Source organism: Callorhinchus milii, unplaced genomic scaffold (assembly GCF_018977255.1).
Source record: "Callorhinchus milii isolate IMCB2004 unplaced genomic scaffold, IMCB_Cmil_1.0 Scaffold1, whole genome shotgun sequence".
NCBI lineage: Eukaryota > Metazoa > Chordata > Chondrichthyes > Chimaeriformes > Callorhinchidae > Callorhinchus > Callorhinchus milii.
In genome coordinates this window covers 12,604,259-12,624,665 of record NW_024704742.1, presented here as the reverse complement: position 1 = coordinate 12,624,665, position 20,407 = coordinate 12,604,259, and the positions used below count along the sequence as shown (strand labels likewise).

The window sequence follows — 20,407 nt, the reverse complement described above, 5'->3', positions numbered from 1 at the left end:
AAGGTGGAAGTGGAATAGAAAATTATATTTCCAGAATTATTGCAAATATTTGTTTGCATTATTAAAAATATAATATTAATAATCCTTGTATTTGATATAGAGCCTTATCTCGTCTTCAACTTTGTGGGTGAAGCGTGGCAGCCAATTGTGCACAGCAGTGTCCCACAAACAATCATGGATTGAAGTGACAAATTTATTTTTATTATTTTTTTAAGGGAATTATTACCACTGGAAATGCGATCTGCCAATGAACTAACAACCTGGTTCCTACTTACTGCTACGTAAACAGAGATGTGTGGAGGAAGGAAGCTTGCCCAACATTTCACCCTGCCGGGAACAATCCCAGGTCTCTCGCTTGCGAGGTGAGATAATAGGTTTTAGAAATATTTTCTTAGCATGCAAATAGTCCTTGCAGGACTGAGCTAATGCTGATTTAATTAAATAAAAACCATGCTAGAAAAGTATCCATTTACAGTATTTTGTTTTCACGGGTTGGGGGGCTGGGGGAGAAGGGGGTTACATTATAGCCTGGTAACTAAAGCAGCCCACATTAAATGTTGTCCACCAATAGCTTAAGTGTTTTCCTTCACTGCCAAAAGAATTGCAGTTTGTGGTTTGCACAATGCACCAGTCATTTGTCCAATCTTTAAACACAGTACAGTATTGCACACAATTGCTAATCCGAGTATTAAAACTGGATTTGGTTATCAGTAAGAAAGTGTTTAGGATGAAATAAAAATGTAATGAAAACACTGAAATTATGTAATTAAATATTCTCTATTGCCTCATTCACTCACCTCACCCACAGAGCCATAGAAATTTAAGACACAGAAGGCGGCCATTTGACCCATGTACCTGCCTTTCCACATACACCTGCAGTTTATTCCTCTTCAGATAAGTATCTGTTCCTTCTTGAAAACTGATTTGGACTCTGCATGCGACACCACACCCAGAAGGACATTCCACATTCTAATAATTATCCGTTTAAAAAAACACTCCTAAAATCCCATTTTCTTCCCTTGCTAACTATTTTAAATTGATGTCCACAAGTTACAGAATCATGGCGCAGTGGAAATTGTTTCCCCCTATGCAACAACCTCAACATTTTAAAGACTTCCTTCAACCTTCTATGTTTCAATGAACACACACACCTGGTCTAGGACACATCCAACACAAATATTATACATAAGAGTCAGAGATAGTAGCGAATGCCAACATAAACAAACCACTCGTCCATTGAAAACCGCAAGTACCCAACTTAGAAACTCAACATCTCACCTCATGCTCTGTAATTAATAATAAAACACATTGAATTCAGCTCTCATTTTGACAGCAAAAATAGGTCAAATTATTGTCGTTTTGTAGAAATAATATTCTGTACAACTAGATATATATGTAATGTATATACTGTATTTTATTGTATAAAAACAATATATAGTATACTGCCTCTAATCCTTCCTACCATTCCATAACATTGAAATGAGATGAGCTAGGTCAATCGGAGAAGATTTAGGGGACCCAGTGATTGGTGTACTTAAGCAAGAAGGAAACTGAAAACACTGGAATCCTATCTTAATAAGAAAAAATTGAATTGTAAAAAGTGAATGAACAAAGGAAAGAAGCACGTAGCAGTTAGAATATTGGGGAGTCAGTTCTCACTGCATTTAACACATATTTCCCAAATTCAAACCTTACACATAATGGCATTAGGCTTGGCCCATTACTGTAATATAAATGGGTGGTTTTAGACTATAGGAAAGCATTTAATTCACCAGGTACTGTATTTCCTAAACTTTGATTTACACTTTGTAACAATATTTATTTTACATTCCTGGTTTAGCCATCCTGCGGTATCGTTGAGTAATCTTATTAACTGGACCTGGGTATAGGGTTAGGGTTAACGCTGTCAAAAAAGCATACGGGATACTAGGCTTGATAAATAGGGGCATAGAATACAAAAGTCGGGAAGTTATGTTGAACCTTTATAAAATACTATTTAGGCCTCAGCTAGAGACTGTGTTCAATTCTGGGCACCACACTTTAGGAAGGATGTCAAGGCATTGGAGAGGATGCAAAGGGGATTTACCAAGATGGTACCAGGCATGAGGGACTTCAGTTATCAGGAGAGGCTAGAGAAGCGAGGATTATTCTCCTTGGAGCAGAGAAGATTAAGAGAAGACTTAATAGAAGTTTTCAAAATTCTGACGGGATTCAATAGGATGCACAAGGGGAAATTATTTCCACTAGCGGGTGGGTCGGTAACCCAAGGACACTGATTTAAAATAGTTGTTAAAAGAAACAGAGGGGAGGAGAGGAGAAATTTTTTTTGCACAGCGTGATGTTTGGATCTGGAATGCATTGCCTGAAAGGGTGGTGGAAGCCGATTCAATAACAACTTTTAAGAGAGAACTAGATAAATATTTGGGGAGGACAAGTTTGCAAGGCTATGGAGAGAGAGTGGGGAGGTGGGATTGAATTGGACAGCTCTTTTCAAAGACACGATGGGCCGAATGGCCCCCTTCTGTGCTGTATAATTCTATGAACTGTAAATTAGGATTATTAAATCCTGGTATATATTCCAGGACAGGTCACTAAATCCTCTTCTATGGTGTCATATATCTAAACCCCTTCCTGGGCTAGATTCACTGACACCCACTCACTCTCCTTTCCTGTAGTTAGCTGGGTCGGTCCAGTCAGCTCTGCAGTTAACATCAGCCAAAGTAACGATCGGTGTCACAATGTAACATGAACTGTGACATTGTGACACCGTGGAAATCCACCATGGAAATGGGGTAATTCACATTGATTACACGAATACTAGTCACAACCCACTGAATAAATATTAAACCAGTGCCCAGGGACTGGCTGTAAAGCTGGGTATTTTGGGCTGGGCACTGACTGATACATTATTGCGGATGGAACCAGATAAGAAAAATGACACAGAGCTGCTCTCCTGCCAGAAGTGTTAAAAGTCCAGTTCTGGTTCTCTATTGGTTTAGAAATGCAACATTTGCTCTGATCTTTCCCCCAAACAACAACTTACACTTATATAGTGCCCTCGGCGCATGATTGCGTCTCAGAGCATTTAACAGCTTAAACAAATCACACCTGCCAAGCACTTTTCTGAATAACATCAGAAACTATAAACAACCAACTAACCAGCCAACTAACTAGCTAACTAACCAGCCAACTAACTAGCTAACCAAAAAGCCAACTAACTGCTAACCAACCAGCCAACTAACTAGCTAACCAACCAGCCCACTAACTGCTAACTAACCAGCCAACTAACTAGCTAACTAACCAGCCAACTAACTAGCTAACCAACCAGCCAACTAACTGCTAACTAACCAGCCAACTAACTAGCTAACCAACCAGCCAACTAACTGCTAACTAACCAGCCAACTAACTAGCTAACCAACCAGCCAACTAACTGCTAACCAACCAGCCAACTAACTGCTAACCAACCAGCCAACTAACTGCTAACCAACCAGCCAACTACCGAGCTAACTAACGAGATACATAGGCTTTGAGGGCACTCCAGCTGACCAGCAAACAACTATATTGTTCCATTCCAGATCGTCTCAAAGTGCTTCACGGAGTTTCTTTGAAGTGAAGTGACTCTTTACAGGTGAATACATTGCTTAACTCACATGGTAATGTTTTCTGCAAAATGACATAGATTTGGGAAGGCAGTGGGGGGCGACCGACTGACTTTTTTTAAAAAGGTCCCATTGCCCAACACCAGTCCTTTCACTGACCATTCATTCCTTCATCCCGTGCATGGACAGTACTGTGAACTAACCTGTGAATGAGGATACTCTGCACAGAGTCCAGCTCCTCCAGGCTCCTCCCCCTGCCCGGCCTTGCCAGGCTCCCCCTGCCCGGCCTTGCCAGGCTCCCCCTGCCCGGCCTTGCCAGGCTCCCCCTGCCCGGCCTTGCCAGGCTCCCCCTGCCCGGCCTTGCCAGGCTCCCCCTGCCCGGCCTTGCCAGGCTCCCCCTGCCCGGCCTTGCCAGGCTCCCCCTGCCCGGCCTTGCCAGGCTCCCCTGCCCGGCCTTGCCAGGCTCCCCCTGCCCGGCCTTGCCAGGCTCCCCCCTGCCTTGCCAGGCTCCCCCTGCCTGGCCTTGCCAGGCTCCCCCCCCTGCCCGGCCTTGCCAGGCTCCTCCCCCTGCCTTACCAGGCTCCTCCCCCTGCCCGGCCTTGCCAGGCTCCCCCTACCCAGCCTTGCCAGGCTCCCCCTGCCCGGCCTTGCCAGGCTCCCCCCCCTGCCAGGCTCCCCCTGCCTGGCCTTGCCAGGCTCCGCCCCCTGCCTGGCCTTGCCAGGCTCCGCCCCCTGCCTGGCCTTGCCAGGCTCTGTTTGCCAACATTGAACATGATTCCCTTCAGATCACATTATTGATCAAACGCTTACTTTTCCAGCACTGGTTGTGTAGCAATCCTCACCCATTCACTGCTCAATTAGCCATTATTACCCACATTGCTGGGAAATCCTCCTGTCACCTCGGGTCCAGACCGTCTCGCAACTAAACTATTCTGATGAGGTCTCACAGCTTGTTTCAGCAGAGGGACAGAATAACCTTCCATCCCCGCAGCAGCATTTTATTTTTTACAGTTTCATTCGTTCAAGCGAATAAAAGCAGTTTCTCTTGTCTGAAGGAGATTAGAGTTGACCCGCCAATTATCCAGGCCACAGCTGCCTTCAGCCACCAGTTCCTTTGAAGTCTGGGATACAACAAGTCTCTTATCCTGGGAAATGCTGCAAAGCTCTGGCGAGGGAAGCGCTCGTTCTGTGCAGCCCCACCTCTTCCACAGAGCAGGTGGGTGTTGTCAGTCCCTCCCACTCACCAAGTAGCTTCCCTACAGGTCCTCAAGCCCAACTATTTCTTTGCAACCGTTTACCATTTGATGTATTATTCATAATAATGCTTGCATTTGAGATAGGACCTTATCATGTCATCAAGACGTCTCAGAGTGCTTCACAGGCTATACTACAAACTGGATTGACTGTGTATTTTGCAAGCGAAATGCAGCAGCCAGTTGAACACAGCAATGTCTCACAGATAACCATGGTGTGAGTGACCAATTTTATTTGAGGAATTGTTGACCAGGACTCGGGAGAAACTCCCTTCTCTTTTTGAATAGTGCCATGGGATCTTTAACATCCGCTTGAACAGGCAGATAAGACCTCAGTTTAACATCTCATCTAAAGGATGGCAACTTTGACAATGCAACACACTGTACTGAAGTGTCAACTTAGAATATGTGATTCCAAGTGTTAGCCCACAACCTTCTGACTCAGAGACGAGAGTGCTACCACTACCACTATGCTAGGCTGATCCAAGACACCCTCCTCAGTGGCTGAAAGTTTGCTCTCACAAATTCATATGATCATGTACAGAAAGTAAAACGATGCCAGTGAACCTGCCCCAGAACCTCCTTATACCTTTGTGAGAATTATAGATCAGTAGCATGGCCTTTGTATTGTCTGGCCAAGATAAATGCTTCCCTCTAAACTGTGTATAGCATCACATTACTGTTTACATTTTTGTTTTAATTGATTCATAGTTTTACATTCTTTTATTATATATGATATTTATGTAATATTTTCGATCATCAAATACAATGTCCTCCTTAAGTAGAAGAACACAAAACAATTTGCTCCCTCACCCCACTTGTTCAAGGCCCGTCTAAAGACCCACCTCTTTGACCACACTTTGGGTCATATTTTCCCTCCCCACCCCCTCAGTTTCCACCCCCGGGTACGAAGCCAGGATTGTTAAGAGCCTTGGGATATCCTCCTGACATGAAAGGTGTAAATGTAAAGTTAATATTCATATATTATTAATATATATTAATATTGTTAATAAATTGATGGAAATTGAATAATGCCCCACTCTATTTTATCTTAGCTGTGTCTGTTTCGTCAGCCAAACATCTGACACATGCTGAAACCCATCACCGTGCCTAAGAGTATACAAATCAGACTGAGTTCAACATACCCATGCCATCTTTGCATGGATATTTCCCTGTGTATGGAATGCAGTGAGCACTCTCTCTCTCTTCCTGTCTGGTGGGATGCACTCTGGTTACTTAATTTTGGAAATCAGTACTTTATTTCACACAATGAAATGTTCACAAACTAATAAAACTCACCTTTCCTTAAGTGTAGCAAGTAACAGTGCTGTGCCAAGAGCTTTGAGAATTAAATGAGAAACACAGATTCACACTTGGTTGGTGTTTGGTGATTTGTATTATTCAAAATGTCTGCATCATTCCTTGTAACAATATTTATTATATTAATAGTTACAGGGAAGACAAGCAAGCTCTCAATAATAGTTACACAATTCTACATAGTATTCAAATTAGCCCTGTACTTAAATGAACAAATTAGTTTCCTTTTTAATTGCATCTCTGCTGTGCATAGTTCACATGAAGACAGAATGCATATTTAAAATGTAATTTTTTGCTTGAAGTGCTCGCTTTCCTGTGCAAAACACATGCATTGTATTGTGTTGAATCTTATTAGCTTTTATATCCGAAATAACATTCTGTGCAAATTTAATTCTGGGCAAATGCAAACAAAAATGCAGGAGGATTTAGCCGAAAATTCAACCAGTATATCTGCAGCGTAACAGCTGACTGGTGCCCTCTGCTGTTAAATCAGCATCAGGTGTTAATAAAATATCAAATTGTTCATTGGGTGCAACAACAACAAAATTACATTTGTATAGCGCCTTTCACATCGGGGGACGTGCGACGGAAGCAAGAAGTCTTCCAACAAGGCTACCATTTAAATAGTTAATTCAAAGATAACTGTTTTCCCCAATGTCAAATTTCCTGATATTCTTTTCTCAAGTCTTTCTGGCCTCAAAGTTTTGTTTCTGAGACAGCAAGCAAGGAGGTCATTAAGTTGTCCTTCTAGCTGCTTATTATACTCAGGTGCTTTCAAAATCATATATACTGTATCGATCAGTATCTACAGGAATAGTTTTCTTTCATTTTTAGCATCATCTGGCCCGAAAGTGGGCCTTGGGTGGGGGGAATGGGAGGTTAAATGGAGGAAGGAGCTGTTTGCATTGTTGTGCAAAGAACAACCCCCCAAGGGGCGAGATTCTTTGTCAGCAAATTTATGAACTTTGATGCTCATTTTCTACTGGTCAAATCTATAATGGTTTGATTTTATTAACACATTATAGCCAGATGCCAAAAGGTCAGTCAAATTGAACATGAAAGGAATTGCTCAATGTAAACTTTGATATTTTTCTGAATACATTAAAAACAGGTGTGTGTACATTTTGTGAATGAACATTTTTGTGCATAGTTTCTTTGAAGAGTTAAGGTCATTTTATACATGAAAGCATCAGACAAACTTAATCATGCTTCAGTGAGATATTAAGGCAAAATAGTGATTTGATAAGTTGGACATTTGCTTATTAAACCAATTTATACATAGTGTTCAACATATACAGTATATATGCCATTGTTAGCAGTGAGGTATGGTGGATATTTGTACAATAATAATAATAATCTTTGCATTTTTGATATAGCGCCTTATCAGGTCTTTGAGATGTCTCAAAGTACTTCACAGAATATATTGTAAAATGAATTTTATATTTTGTGGGTGAAAAGTGGGGCTAAGAGGACAACTTAATAATTCACATATAGGGTGCAGTAGTTTTACAAGTAATCACATCACACTGTCCTCCACATCATATTCAATACACTTGTGTTACTTTTTCAACTGGAAACAATAATTTTTTTTGACAATCTACCCTTTTTTTTAAACACATAAAAAATGAGTGGAAGCTGTTTTGAACATTGTGAGGTCTCTCTGATAGAAATTTGAAATTATTTTTGCTGATATTTTGCTAACATTATATTAGTACAGTACTGTAAAATGATGAAGATACAGCTAATAAGAAGCCTAAATTATAGATTAGAGAGCAATGCAAAAACAGTTGATTCATTTCATGCTTCGGTGTTAATGTGCTAGCATTATATGCTGTTTATTCAATCCCGTATAGTGTCCATCTCTTTTGTGTGGATATCATTTTAGACAAAAGTGACACAGGTTGTGCGTTCTGGTTACAAGTTTGACAAGCTGAAATTATACAGTGCAGCTCCGTATATAATGTGGAAATGTAGGCCCTTAAAATGAGTCTGTGTTATAGTTAGGGTGCATGACAGCATGGCAACTTGTACTTATTTCAGACATAACAATTGATATCACCAAGCCTGCTGCTCCTGCACATCATGCACAGGAAGCTGACTAGTCATCTACAATTGCAAATGTTTCTGAGGTTGTCAGAAGCCAATAGTATATCATGTGTACACTATGTTGGTCCCTATATCTGAGCCTGAGTTTAGTGAGGTGCACTATAATGGGGATGCACTGTAATCAGTTCTGATTTATTAATATTTTAAATGGGATTGAGAAAGTAAACAGAAGAATACTTTCAGATGCACCGAGATGGCAGAACAAGGGGATGCAGATTTGCAGTTGCAAAGGGGAACTTCAGCACAGAAAGTAAAGAAAGTGTTTCTTTACCCAGCGAGTAATTAATGACTTGTACAGGTTTCCAGGAAACGTGGCTTCATTTAAAAATAAACAGTGCTGTGATGGGAGGAGGAGATCAATGATGGGTTGAAAGGTGCAGAAGTAGTTTGAAACAAAGAAATATGAAGGGATTCACTTTGGTGAGAAGATTAAAGAAGCCTATTGCATTCTGGAGAGTAAGAACCTAAAAGGGGTAGAGAAGCAAATGGATCTAGGGATTCAGGTTCACAAGACTCTTACAAACAGCAACAAGAGTGGGCAAGGCCATAAAGAAAGAAAATAGAGTCCATGGCTTTAAGTCCAGAAGAAGCATTAAAAGAAGAAGTATTCAAAGTAGGGAAGTAATATTACATTTATATAAAACCTTGGGCAGACCATATTGGAATATTGTGTGCATACAATGGGAAGAATAGTGTACACTGGAGAGAGAACAGTGTCGATTTACTAGGAAATTACCAAGGATGAGCAGATACAGCTTAAAAAAAAATTGGACAGGCTGGAGATTTTCTTTCTGGAGAAGAAATTATTTAGAGGAAGCTTGGTTGAGAAATTTTGAATTAAGAAAGAATTTGATAAGGTGAACATTAATACATTGTTTCCACTTTGTGTCAGTAATATAGGGGCAGAAATATAAGAGAGCCACTAACAGAGACTTTTCTTTACGTTACAGAGAATGTGGAACTGTGGTTGAAGCAGAAAGCATCAATATATTTAAGAGGAAACTTGATGTATAGGTGATGGAGAAGGAAATAGAGGGGTATAGAAGATGGGATTGGGAGGGGTGTGGGCTTGAATGGAGTATAAACCGTCACAGACTAGTTAGGCTGAAAGGCCAGTTTCTATACTGCAACAGTCTATTTAATAAAAGGGCTGAATGACCTTCTTCATCCAAACCTTTATTGTGATCTTGTGAACATTTCAAAGTGACTGATCCAGGAAGAGGAAATTACAGGAACATTTAACAAGATAGCAAAAATTAATGGCTTGTTAGTGCCACAAAAACCAGGCATCAGGAGGGACCCAGGAGTTTATTCGTGTCTCACTAACCTGCTACAGTAATTTTCCTGATGTCTGATATTCCTCATGGTCATAGCCTTGAGAACCTTAAGAATTTTTGAAAAAAATTAAATTCAGTCTTAAGTTATCAGGTGTGGAAAAAATCCTAGCAAATTAAGACTGAATTTAGGAATTTTACAAACAATGGTCAGATAATGATGTTAGAAATCTACAGCACAGAAGAATGCCATTCGACCCGTCGTGTTAAAGACAAAGACCGCAAGACGTTTTGAGTCTCTGCCCCTGTTTTTCGGCACCGAAAGTGGTCAATTGGCCCATTTGTGCCACGAGTTACAAGTGTAGTCCAGCCTTGTTTTAATGTGCTTCATCATACCATAGGTTCAGATATAAAATAGCAACACCCTGTACCCCAAACTTGTTTTTATATGAAACTTGAAGTATATAGTGTGAATATAAACACAAATTATTTCATGGTATTACAACATGGGCGTGATAATACATAACTCACAAGCCAACATTTGCAACACTCCAAGGTTGGTTGAAGGATGACTGGGACATAAGGAGAAATCCCTGCTTTGCTTTGAAATAATGCAATGGGATTGTAAATCTCACCTGAACAGGTGGGATCTCAGTTTAAAGTTTCAGCTGTTTTGTCTTACTTCTGTTTGAGGAGTGAAATCTGCATGTGCAATGGTTCAGTTAGTACCTTATTAGAAGATTAAGTGACATTGAATTGAATCACCTACTTGTATCCTTGGGAAAATCCATAACTTTAACATTTAAACCAATTTGCTCCTTATAAGCAGTTATCATTGTTGCCATTGTTGGAATTGCTGTTCTGATATGGTGTTAGTTACCAGCAAATTTGGTGTTAGTTTACAGGTTTGTGCTTCCATCCTTCATATGCTGTATGATGCCCGATATGTTTGACCAAGTCTCCCCAGTGCTATTCAGATGATGCACAGTTCCTCCAGGGTCATTACTTTGTCCTCCTTCTGTGGCTCGATGAGGTGAAAGAACTCCAGCAGGTTCAGTTTAACCCCCCTGTTAAATGGATTTCGAAACTGTGCATTCTCATCATGAAGGTAACTGTACTTCTCCTGGTTCATGCGTTCATTTGTTGTTAGATTGATTGCTGCCATATACAGCTAGAAGACAGTGAAAGGGAACAGTCAGGAGCATTTATAATGTAAAATACATTTCGGCAGGTTTGTAAAGATTTTTTATTCTGGGTCACATGTTATCCTTTTTGTGTGTCAAGCTGACTCAGTTGGTAGCATTCACACCCCTGTGTCTGAAGCTTGTGGGTTTAAGCTCTACACTGGACTTGGAATTCATATAGTTTAGATGACCATCCAGTGAAGTGCTCCAATGGAGTGCTGTTGGGAGTGCTGTCTTTTGGGTGAAGTTAAACCAAGACTGCGTTTGCCTATTCAGAGGGACCTCAAAGAGGCCATGGCACAAATTAAAAAGAGAAGGGAGTTTCTCCTACTGTCCTGATCAATAAACCCCCAAATAAAATTGATAATTCACTCCGTGGCTCTTTGTGGACATTGCTGTGCACAATATTGGCTGCCATGTTTGCTCCTAAAAGACCCACAATCACTCAATTTTACAATATATCCTGTGAAGCGCTTTGGGACATCCACCTGATGTGAAAGGCGCTGTATCAAATGCAAGGATTATTATTATTTGTGCATTTTTTAAAATCCAATTTTGAAGCCCAACATGCACTCTTAGGGCAAATAATAAAATCACCAGATGCAATTTACATCTCCACTGTATTGCGGTGTCACTGCATCTCTCAGCAGAGCAGAACTTTAACTTCAGTGGAGGAAAGAACCAGTCAGGTTTATTAGCTGAATAGTTGAAACTTCATTTGTAAAAGAAAAGTATTTTAACTGGTTCTATAATTTGTATGAAAATATATTAGCTTAGAAGAGGCACAGCTTGACACACAAGTAATGCTTTTAACCCACACCATATCCTGTATGAAAGATTAGCAGACAATGTCTCCAATGTGGAGTCCTGTAGCTCAGTGGTTAGAGCACTCGCCTTGCGACACATTGAGACACCTGGGTTCAATTCCAGGCAGGGCGAAACCTTGGGCAAGTTTCCTTATTCCACACGCCTAATAATAATCCCTCCAAAAACAAAAACAATAATATATTGATCATTTTCAATCTACGACTGTTTGTGGGACATTGCTGTGCGCACTTGGCTGCCGCGTTTCGCCCACAAATATACGGTCAATTCACTTTACAGTCTATTCTGTGAAGCGCTTTGAGACATCGAGAAGATGTGAAAAGCGCTATATCAAATGCAAGGATTATTATTATTATCCATCTAGTTATATGATCTATTAAAAATCATATAAAAGTAGCCAATATATTGTATATATATCAACAAAATAGATAATGTTGCAACATGCTGTAAATTCTCAGAAAAGCACTCTGCAAGGTATTAAGTTAGGAGCTTTTCATGTGAGAATAACACATTCTTTGTGCCATACATTGGTACAGTGGATGAATTAAGCATTTATTAGGCACTTCTGCTTACATGTATTGCATTAAGAGAAACAAGAATAGAAATTAAGGTGTTTTTGACACAGAATAGGAAAAAGTGAGTGCAAACAACCTGAGAGGCAGATACGATACATACACACACGCAGGTCATCATTGCTGAAATGACTGCAACAACTGAGAGGAAGATGAAGCCGATTCCTATGAATATGCTACGCCCCATCACATTAAACCAGTCACAGCAGAAGTAGATTCCCATCACACTGTTAAGGCACACTGTAGCCAAGAAGCCAAAAAAGTGAGTCCTACAAAAATATGAACACAATAATGTTTGTGATTTCAATATTCTGAGCATAAACCTTCAAGTTGTTTGTTGCATCCCTGGGTTACATATGTGGATGTATATCTGTACATTGCACTGTGGGTGTCATTCTTATGTTATTAAGTATAACACTAATTTATTACACTAATATATATATAACAAAGTTAATATTTAGAAAACAAACTCTTATCCTACAAAACCAAATTCCTTAAGCACCACTTTCTTTACAATGTAAACTATCTGTTATGAGACAAGGTTCTATTACAGAAAAATGTAATCTAAATACATATGGGAAATGCAACAAACTGGCTGGAAAGACATTTAATAATATAATAATCCCTGCATTTGATATAGCGCCTTATCACGTCTTCGAGATGTTCCAAGGTGCTTCACAGAATATACTGTAAAGTGAATTGACTGTGTGTTTTGTGGGTGAAACATTTCCCCCAGACGCAGAGACAGATGAGCAAAAATTCAAGTTGCTGGCCCTCAATAAAAAGTAACTGGTTACTTTAAAGTCCAATTTCAATCAGCCCTCCAAATAAAATCACATTAAATTAAATCAAATACAAATATTACAATAGGTCCTGCAACTAACACAAATATAACTGTTGACAGCTGCTGCTTTTTCAAGTATCAAAATTAAATTCTTCACTTTCTTGAAATCCTATGAAACTTCATTACTTTCAGGAGAGACTTAAAGAACAAATGTTTATATGCTCTCTTTCTGTTTTGCTTTTGGATCTACTGCTTGGTTAATTAGTGTTTCCAATTGTTTTAGTTTTACCATGAAAGGCCAGACCCTATCTCTAACTGAAGCTGGTAAAACAACTGACAATGCTGAGATTTTAAATAATAATGCTGTTACTTAAGGTGCCCATACCGGTTTCTGCAGCCTACATCATTGTAGATGTAAGGACAGTAATGGTCAAAGTAGTCCACACAACGGTTAGTGACCCGACAGTGCTTGGATCGAAGGGGCTTCACGAGCTGGCATACGTGACACAACCGGCTCAGTGGGTTTTGTCCTCGCTTCCAGTGATCAAAATAAACCGCCTGAAAAATACAACAAACTGTATAATGTTCTGGACATGCAGCATAACATATGGACACACGGCATAGTGTAAATGGACTAAGATGGATAAAGAAAGATCCAAACAATCTTCACTTGTGTTTACCCTCTAGGCATCACTTTGAACACTTAAAACTTTGCCGACTTGGACCTGGTTTGAGTTGTAGAGAACGTTAACAAGGTTCCAAGATCCATTTATAGATAAGTTCAAAATAATAATCAATCTTTAAATCATTCCAGTTCTAGAGTGTCAAACAAACAGTGATTGAGGTGGTACTTCCACAGATTTCTGTGTGTTGGCTTGATCCTGCCATTCACTTCAATGCTGAGCTTGCAAACTCATGGGACGAGTTGAAGGACTTCGATTTAGACCTGATTTTGAACTTCTCAGCTGCTCACTCTCAGATGGTGCAGTGAAACCCAGGAGAAAGGGGTCAGGGCATTCCACTGTAAACTGAGAAGTTTGCGAAAGGATTTATTTGTACTTTTACGAGTATATATATTTTATATATCCCGGTTGTTAGTCAATTGATGGATCACTTTCCAGGGATAATAATGCCTCAAAAAAAAGTACTCAATTCACTCAATCAGTGACTCTTTTGTGGGACATTGCTGAATCAATTGGCTGCTGTGTTTCACCCACAAAAAACACAGTAAGTTAAACTCTAGTCATCTGAATGCAGAGCTTGGGCTAGTTCCCAGAAGAGCGGCTTCAAAGGTATGAATGTTTTACTGCAAGGACACTGATCCTGGCAAGAGCATCTTCCCACAACAGACAGAGAAACCAGTCTCTCACAACACTTCACCAAAACACTCAAACTTCCCACTTGGAAGGCCAATATTCATGATAATCTTTGGATTTGATATGATGCCTATAATGGGAAAAGTTTTACAAGTAATTGATTTCAAATGCAGTCTTTGTGTATTTTGTAGGTGAATGTGCAGTCAGTTTACACACAACAATGTCCCACAAATGGTTATGAAATAAAGGCCCAATTTATCTGTAAGATTGCTGGCCAGGATACCAGGGGAAATTCCCTTCTGTCTTCTGTTAATGTCATGGGATATTTAATAATAATAATCCTTACATTTGGTATAGCGCCTTTCATGTCGGGAGGAAGTCTCAAAGTGATTCACAGAATATACTGTGAAGTGTGGTCAACACAGGCACTATACTTCACAGTATATCCACCTGAACAAGCAGATGAGTACTCAGTCTAAAATCTTATCGAAAATCTCTAACATTAAAATCTCTAACATTGCAATGCCTCACCAGGATTGCAGTATCAGTACAGAAATTTGCAATGAGTGGTTTGAACCCACAATCTTCTGATCCAGACGTGAGAGCACAGGCAGAAACGTCATTCTTTTTCTGAGTAGGGCCATAGATCTTTAACATTCAGATGGCAGCTCAGTTTAATGTCTCATCCAAGAATGGCACAACCAACAATATTGATAGCTGGTCCAGTAGGATATTGCCTTGTTTCTAATAGTTGCTAGATTCCTCAAAACTGGAACATGCAAATTCCTATAAGGTTTTTATACTGGAGCTGTGGCAATACCTAATGTTCTGATTTCAATGTGCAACTTCAGAGTTCCTGAAATTATAAATCAATTGATATGATTGAGTTGTATTACACATTCTGTGCACACACTTTGCTATCTGGAACTCCCCTTGTTTAATGACATCTGAAAATGTATGTCCTTAACTGCACTTTTGATCATATTGCTCCTCCCATGCCCCGCACCCACCTCCAACTTAGGTACCCATCCAGCATTATCAAGTGCTTTGAGACGTCCTTCTGACATGAAAGGTGCTGTAAATTGTATTGTGATCAATGTCATGCTCCTTTCTGCAATATAACTGGAGCATAACCCATGTTTCATTAATTAGGCCACAATTAATTGCCATATCCTGACATGTTATCAGGCTCAGAAACTGTTCCAAACAGTCCCTAATGAGATCGCTGTGAGGCATTCAAGCAAACCAACTTCCATCCTAAAAAATTACAGAGCCAGAAATAAAATGCATTTGGAAATAAAAATGGAATGTAAATTGCTCAATTTCTTTATGGTTTTGAGATGATGAGTGTCAGTTCCTTGGAAATGGGTTGCAGTTGCTTTAAGGAATTTATCATGCTGCTGCTGATCTAGCAGGTAGCAAAAGGCTAAAAATGGCTGAACTCAGCGCAGTCCTGCCCCCAAATCTACAAACCAGCAGTTACCTTTGACTCTGCAGTGACTGTCTCCGAAATGGGGAAAAAACAGGACAAGGCCAATTTGAACTATGACATTGGAACATTTAGTCCCTTGAGCCTGTTCCACCATTCTGTTAGACCATGGTTGACTCTTTCAACAGCATCCAGCAATATTGCTCTTCAACATAAACATTATTACTGTAATGTTAACCCTAACCTACTTAAAGAAACATCGACCAAAAACAAACTATTTTAATAAATAAACCATTTTAAAAAAACTTTGCTTGTGCTCATCCTTTTCCTTCTATTTTCTCTTTGTCCTTTTTTAAAAATATTTTCTCTTCCCCTTTTTCCCTAATAAATCAGATTTGGTCAGATTTTTCACGTCGAAAAGAGAAAGTGATCATGGTGAATGGATAAACATACCTGCCTTCTAAGGGTTAAAATGATTTGGTGAAAAATATCAATCTTATCTGAATGTTACACAGCACAATCTATGAATGGAGCCATAGAACATTCAAAGTCTCTGAACAAAAATTAGAAACTACAAACCCTTCTGATTCATTATTTGTAAACAGCCAATTTTTAGCCATGTTGTAAAACCCCGGATTCTGTTGGAGTGTGTTATTCATGTCAAAAGATGAAAATCAAAGTGAAAACATTTGATTAAAACAATTCAGTGAAAATTGTTTTAAAAAAAAGTCTGGCTGATTTGTGTTTTTTTCTCATGTTAAAGGTAATAATAATAATCCTTGCATTTGATACAGCACCTTATCAGGTCGTTGAGACATCTCAAAGCGAATCACAGAATATACTGTAAAGTGAATTGACTGTGTATTTTGTGGCTGAGACCTAATCAGAGAACACTACAACATTTTTCATAGCACACCTTCAAACAGCCTCCTTTTATTTTCCAGTGGCCAGCAAAATAAATGAGAGTGAGTGTGGTACTAGGAATCTGTCTGAATTAGACAACTGTGCAGTCGCAGGATTCAAAGATCATATAGAATTATCATCCACACACATCCTGATGAGCACCAAGGATGACTGCAAACAATGCACATGCAATTGTGGAAAGTCAGAAAATAAATAGGAGAATTTGGATTATTTTTTATACAGAAAATCAGTTTTTATTAATTAACTTTCATCAAAAAATACAATTATTGATGATGAAAGTTGTTAAAAACTGATTTGAAGATCCCCAACTATTTGGTACAGAAATGTTAGCGCTGTCCTGAAGGTATTTATTGAAAAGAACAATTCTGCACTTCTGTTTTTACCCAAGCTGCAGCAACCTTCATTTTTCATTATCAAAAGCCTTTTCAGGGTGTGAATTGATCTGATTGAGACAAGTTGGCATCAACTGAAACTTCAGATAGATATCCAAAAGAAAAGTTTGGTCACAATAGCACCATCCCAAAAATCGTAGCTGATCATAAGCAGAGTCAAAATATGTGAGGGAAGAGAGCAGGCAGCAGGGAAAGAGTAAGGCCAAATCAGGCACTATCTAGCTGTGTTTGGCTCAGTTGGTAGCACTGTCGCCTCCGAGTCAGAAGGTTGTGGGTTCAAGCCCTATGTCAGCACTTGTTTTCGCTCCCTCTGCTCAGCAGGCTCCAGCCTGCTTCACGTTCCCCGCCTTGCTCGCCTCACTATCGGTGGGTGGGCCTTCCGCCACTCTGCACCCACCCTCTGGAACTCCATCCTGCAGTCCCTCCGGCTCGCCCCGTTCCTCGCCACCTTCAAGACCCACCTCAAGACTCCCCCCACTGCCCTCCCCCACCCCCACCCTCAGCTCGGGTCAGTAACTCTGTTTGTCAAACGCCTTGGGAAGAGGGTAGGCAGCAGGGAAGGAGCAAGGCCAAGTCAGGCACTATCTAGCTGTGTCTGGCTCAGTTGGTAGCACCTTGGGATGTCCTCCTGACTTGTAAGGCGCTATACAAATGTAATTTTGTTGCTGTTGTTGTTTGTTGAAACTCATTAATTCTCTGCTGACACTCCAGTGCAGCGCTGGGGTTGCTGTACTTCTGAAGAGAGGGCTTGTTCAGTTGGATGTTAAAGATACGATGATGCTGTTCAAAAAGAGAAGTGAGTTTCTCCTGGTGTGCTAGCCAACAATCCCCCAAATAAAAAATAATTACATGGCTATTTATGGAAACACTGCTTTGTGCAAATTGGCTGCTACATTAACCTTTACAGTATATCCTGTGAATAGTTTTGAGATAACTCCTGGCAAGAAAAAGTGCTATGCCAAATGGAAGTATTATAATTAGTCTAGGTATACTCCCCATTACTTTGGTACCAACAATCAAAAATCTGTTTTATGAAAATAAAAATCTTCATTTCCGCAATTTTACTAGTAATACTGGCCAGCTAATCAATTCAACAGAGCCGCTCCATCCCCATGGTTGCTGGTGTCACACATGGTAACAACACAGAGCTGGTAGACTGAGCAGTCATTTTTGGTCTGACAAAATGTCAGATAAGGACAAAAACAAAAGGGCCCAAAAAAGTTTGAAGGGTTGAAGAAAAATATTAAATTGCGAGGCTTCCTTTGAGCTTGTCAATTTACATTTACATAGTGCAATTTGGTGTATTACCGAGGGAATCTGATGCATTTTAAAGCAAAAATACATTCTTCAATCAATCCATTTTTGGATTTTTAGTGACTCTCCCCAAAATGTCCAAAATCAAATACAATTGTGAAAATACATTCAGCTGTCCAATCATTTTCCAATGTCAATTTATTACAAACCCAGCAAATATAAAACATTAATTATATACTTACGGAATATTTGTTTCTAGTCTGTATTGATGGAAGAGATTTGTATTTTAAAATGAGAAACTATGACATCCCTTGTATGGAGACATTTGCTGGTGAAACAGTCACAGTAATTCCCTCCAGGCTATACGTTCCTTGCCCTAGGAGATGGATACCTGTCTAATGGCACGATAGTATTCCTCGCTGTCTCTTAGAAGAAAACCAGGATCCATCAGGGAAGCTTTTAGGAAGAGATACCACATCAGTGCATTGCCAATCAAGAAGGTGATATGGAAGCCCAAGAGCTTGTCCAAGGAGATCGAGACAATCTGTACAATTCAATAAACAAGTAATCAGTGGCAGTGAATTCATTTGTCTCTGATTTGCATAAAACCTAATAGTCAATGTATTTATTTTGAGGTAGACAACTGAGAATCTCCAGTCAAGGAGGCAGAAAAAAACAGGGAGTGGTTTAGTAACTAGCTTCTGACTAATAATAATAATAATCATTCCATTGACATAGCACCTTTCACATTTCATGTCCGGAGGAAGTCTCCAAGCTCGTCACAGGGTATAATGTAAAATGAAGTAACTGCATTTTTTTAAGCAAACATGGCAGACGATTTGTGAAAAGTCCCACAAACAGCCATGTAATGAATGCCCATTTTTTATTTGTGGGATTGTTGTCCAGCAACTCGGAAAAACTCCCTTCTCTTTACGAACAGTGCCATGGGATCATTAATATCCACCTGAACAGGCAGATGGAACCTTGGTTTAACATTTCATCCAAAGGACGGTACCTCCAACAATGCAATATACCCCAGTATTGCATTGGGAGTTTCAACCTAGACTGTGAGTTCAAGTCCTGATGCGGGGCTTGAATCTACAACCTTCTGACTCATAAGAGGCGAGAGTGCTACCAACTGAGTCACCTTCACATCTCTGTATGGTGTGAAAATGCCAGGCGGTAATTACATTTAAAATTATGATACAATGGGATCTAATCTGCCCTATTTCTTAACAAGGTTCCTTAACAGGTAGATTGGGTTGGAGTTGGCATGACATACTTCTGTTTATTTTGTGTGAGTTCCTATTTGAACCCCCAAAATTTTTAACTGAACAATGTTACAAACACTTAGGTAAAATGTGTTATTCATGAACCTTGGTTTTGGTGCTGGAGGTGGACGGTGGAAATCATTAGATATCCCTCTCTCTTCCTTGCTCTCCACAAACCCGCCTATTTCATTATGTAAAGGTGAACAAAACTTTAGGCAAACTACATATCAAAGTATTGGGTCATAAAGCAAAGTCTTGTGAGAAATTGGCAAGACAATGGCCGAATGCTGCTCGACTGTCACTTTGTGATATCCTAACCGACTTACCCTTGTGAAATAAGATGGGTAGCCCCATAACAAAATGCAGCCGTAAAAGAAAAGAACTGGTCCTTTTGACTTTTCAGGTGGGCCAAAGATCAATGCACTGCAATGAGGTAAAGAAACTGGATGAGAACAGACAGGCACTGACTGCTGGAGAGGCACTTCCACCTACAGATTGGATAGAATTGTAGGAAACAGACAAAGTCACAGTAACATTCTTTATGTTGCCTTTTACAACAAATATTTCAAACCATATACAGATTAGTGAAACTCTGATAACTCATCCCTGGGATAAGTCATCAACCCCACATAGCTTGTCACTCACTCAATATCCCAGTTATTTGAGTTCGGTAAAACTTGCACATGTCTGATCTGTATAAATCTTATAATCGCCAAAGTCATACATCTCTTTGAGGCCCATTCAAGATTTTATATCCTATGCAAGTTTGACATATCTCGTACTTTGCATAAGACATATTAAATATATTGTCCCAACTAATATGACTTATGTAAAGTTTATTGTACTCGAGACTGTACTTTGGATAACTAGTCATCTCTGCTAAGTAGTCATTTGAGCTATTTCCCTT

At 39.7% G+C, this 20,407-nt stretch overlaps 1 protein-coding gene across 1 annotated transcript in view; it reads right to left on the bottom strand.

Annotated features, from left to right (window-relative positions):
* Nucleotides 1-6,270: 6,270 nt before the first annotated feature.
* Nucleotides 6,271-20,407, bottom strand: part of LOC103190062 (palmitoyltransferase ZDHHC17) — a 29,270-nt gene continuing 15,133 nt past the window's right edge. The window contains exons 6-9 of the mRNA XM_007910690.1: nt 19,827-19,923; nt 18,621-18,773; nt 13,300-13,472; nt 6,271-10,720 (exon numbers count right to left, since the gene is read on the bottom strand). Coding sequence (XP_007908881.1) covers nt 10,696-10,720; nt 13,300-13,472; nt 18,621-18,773; nt 19,827-19,923 — 448 coding nt within the window. The 3' untranslated portion in view covers nt 6,271-10,695. The remainder of the gene's footprint in view (nt 10,721-13,299; nt 13,473-18,620; nt 18,774-19,826; nt 19,924-20,407) is intronic.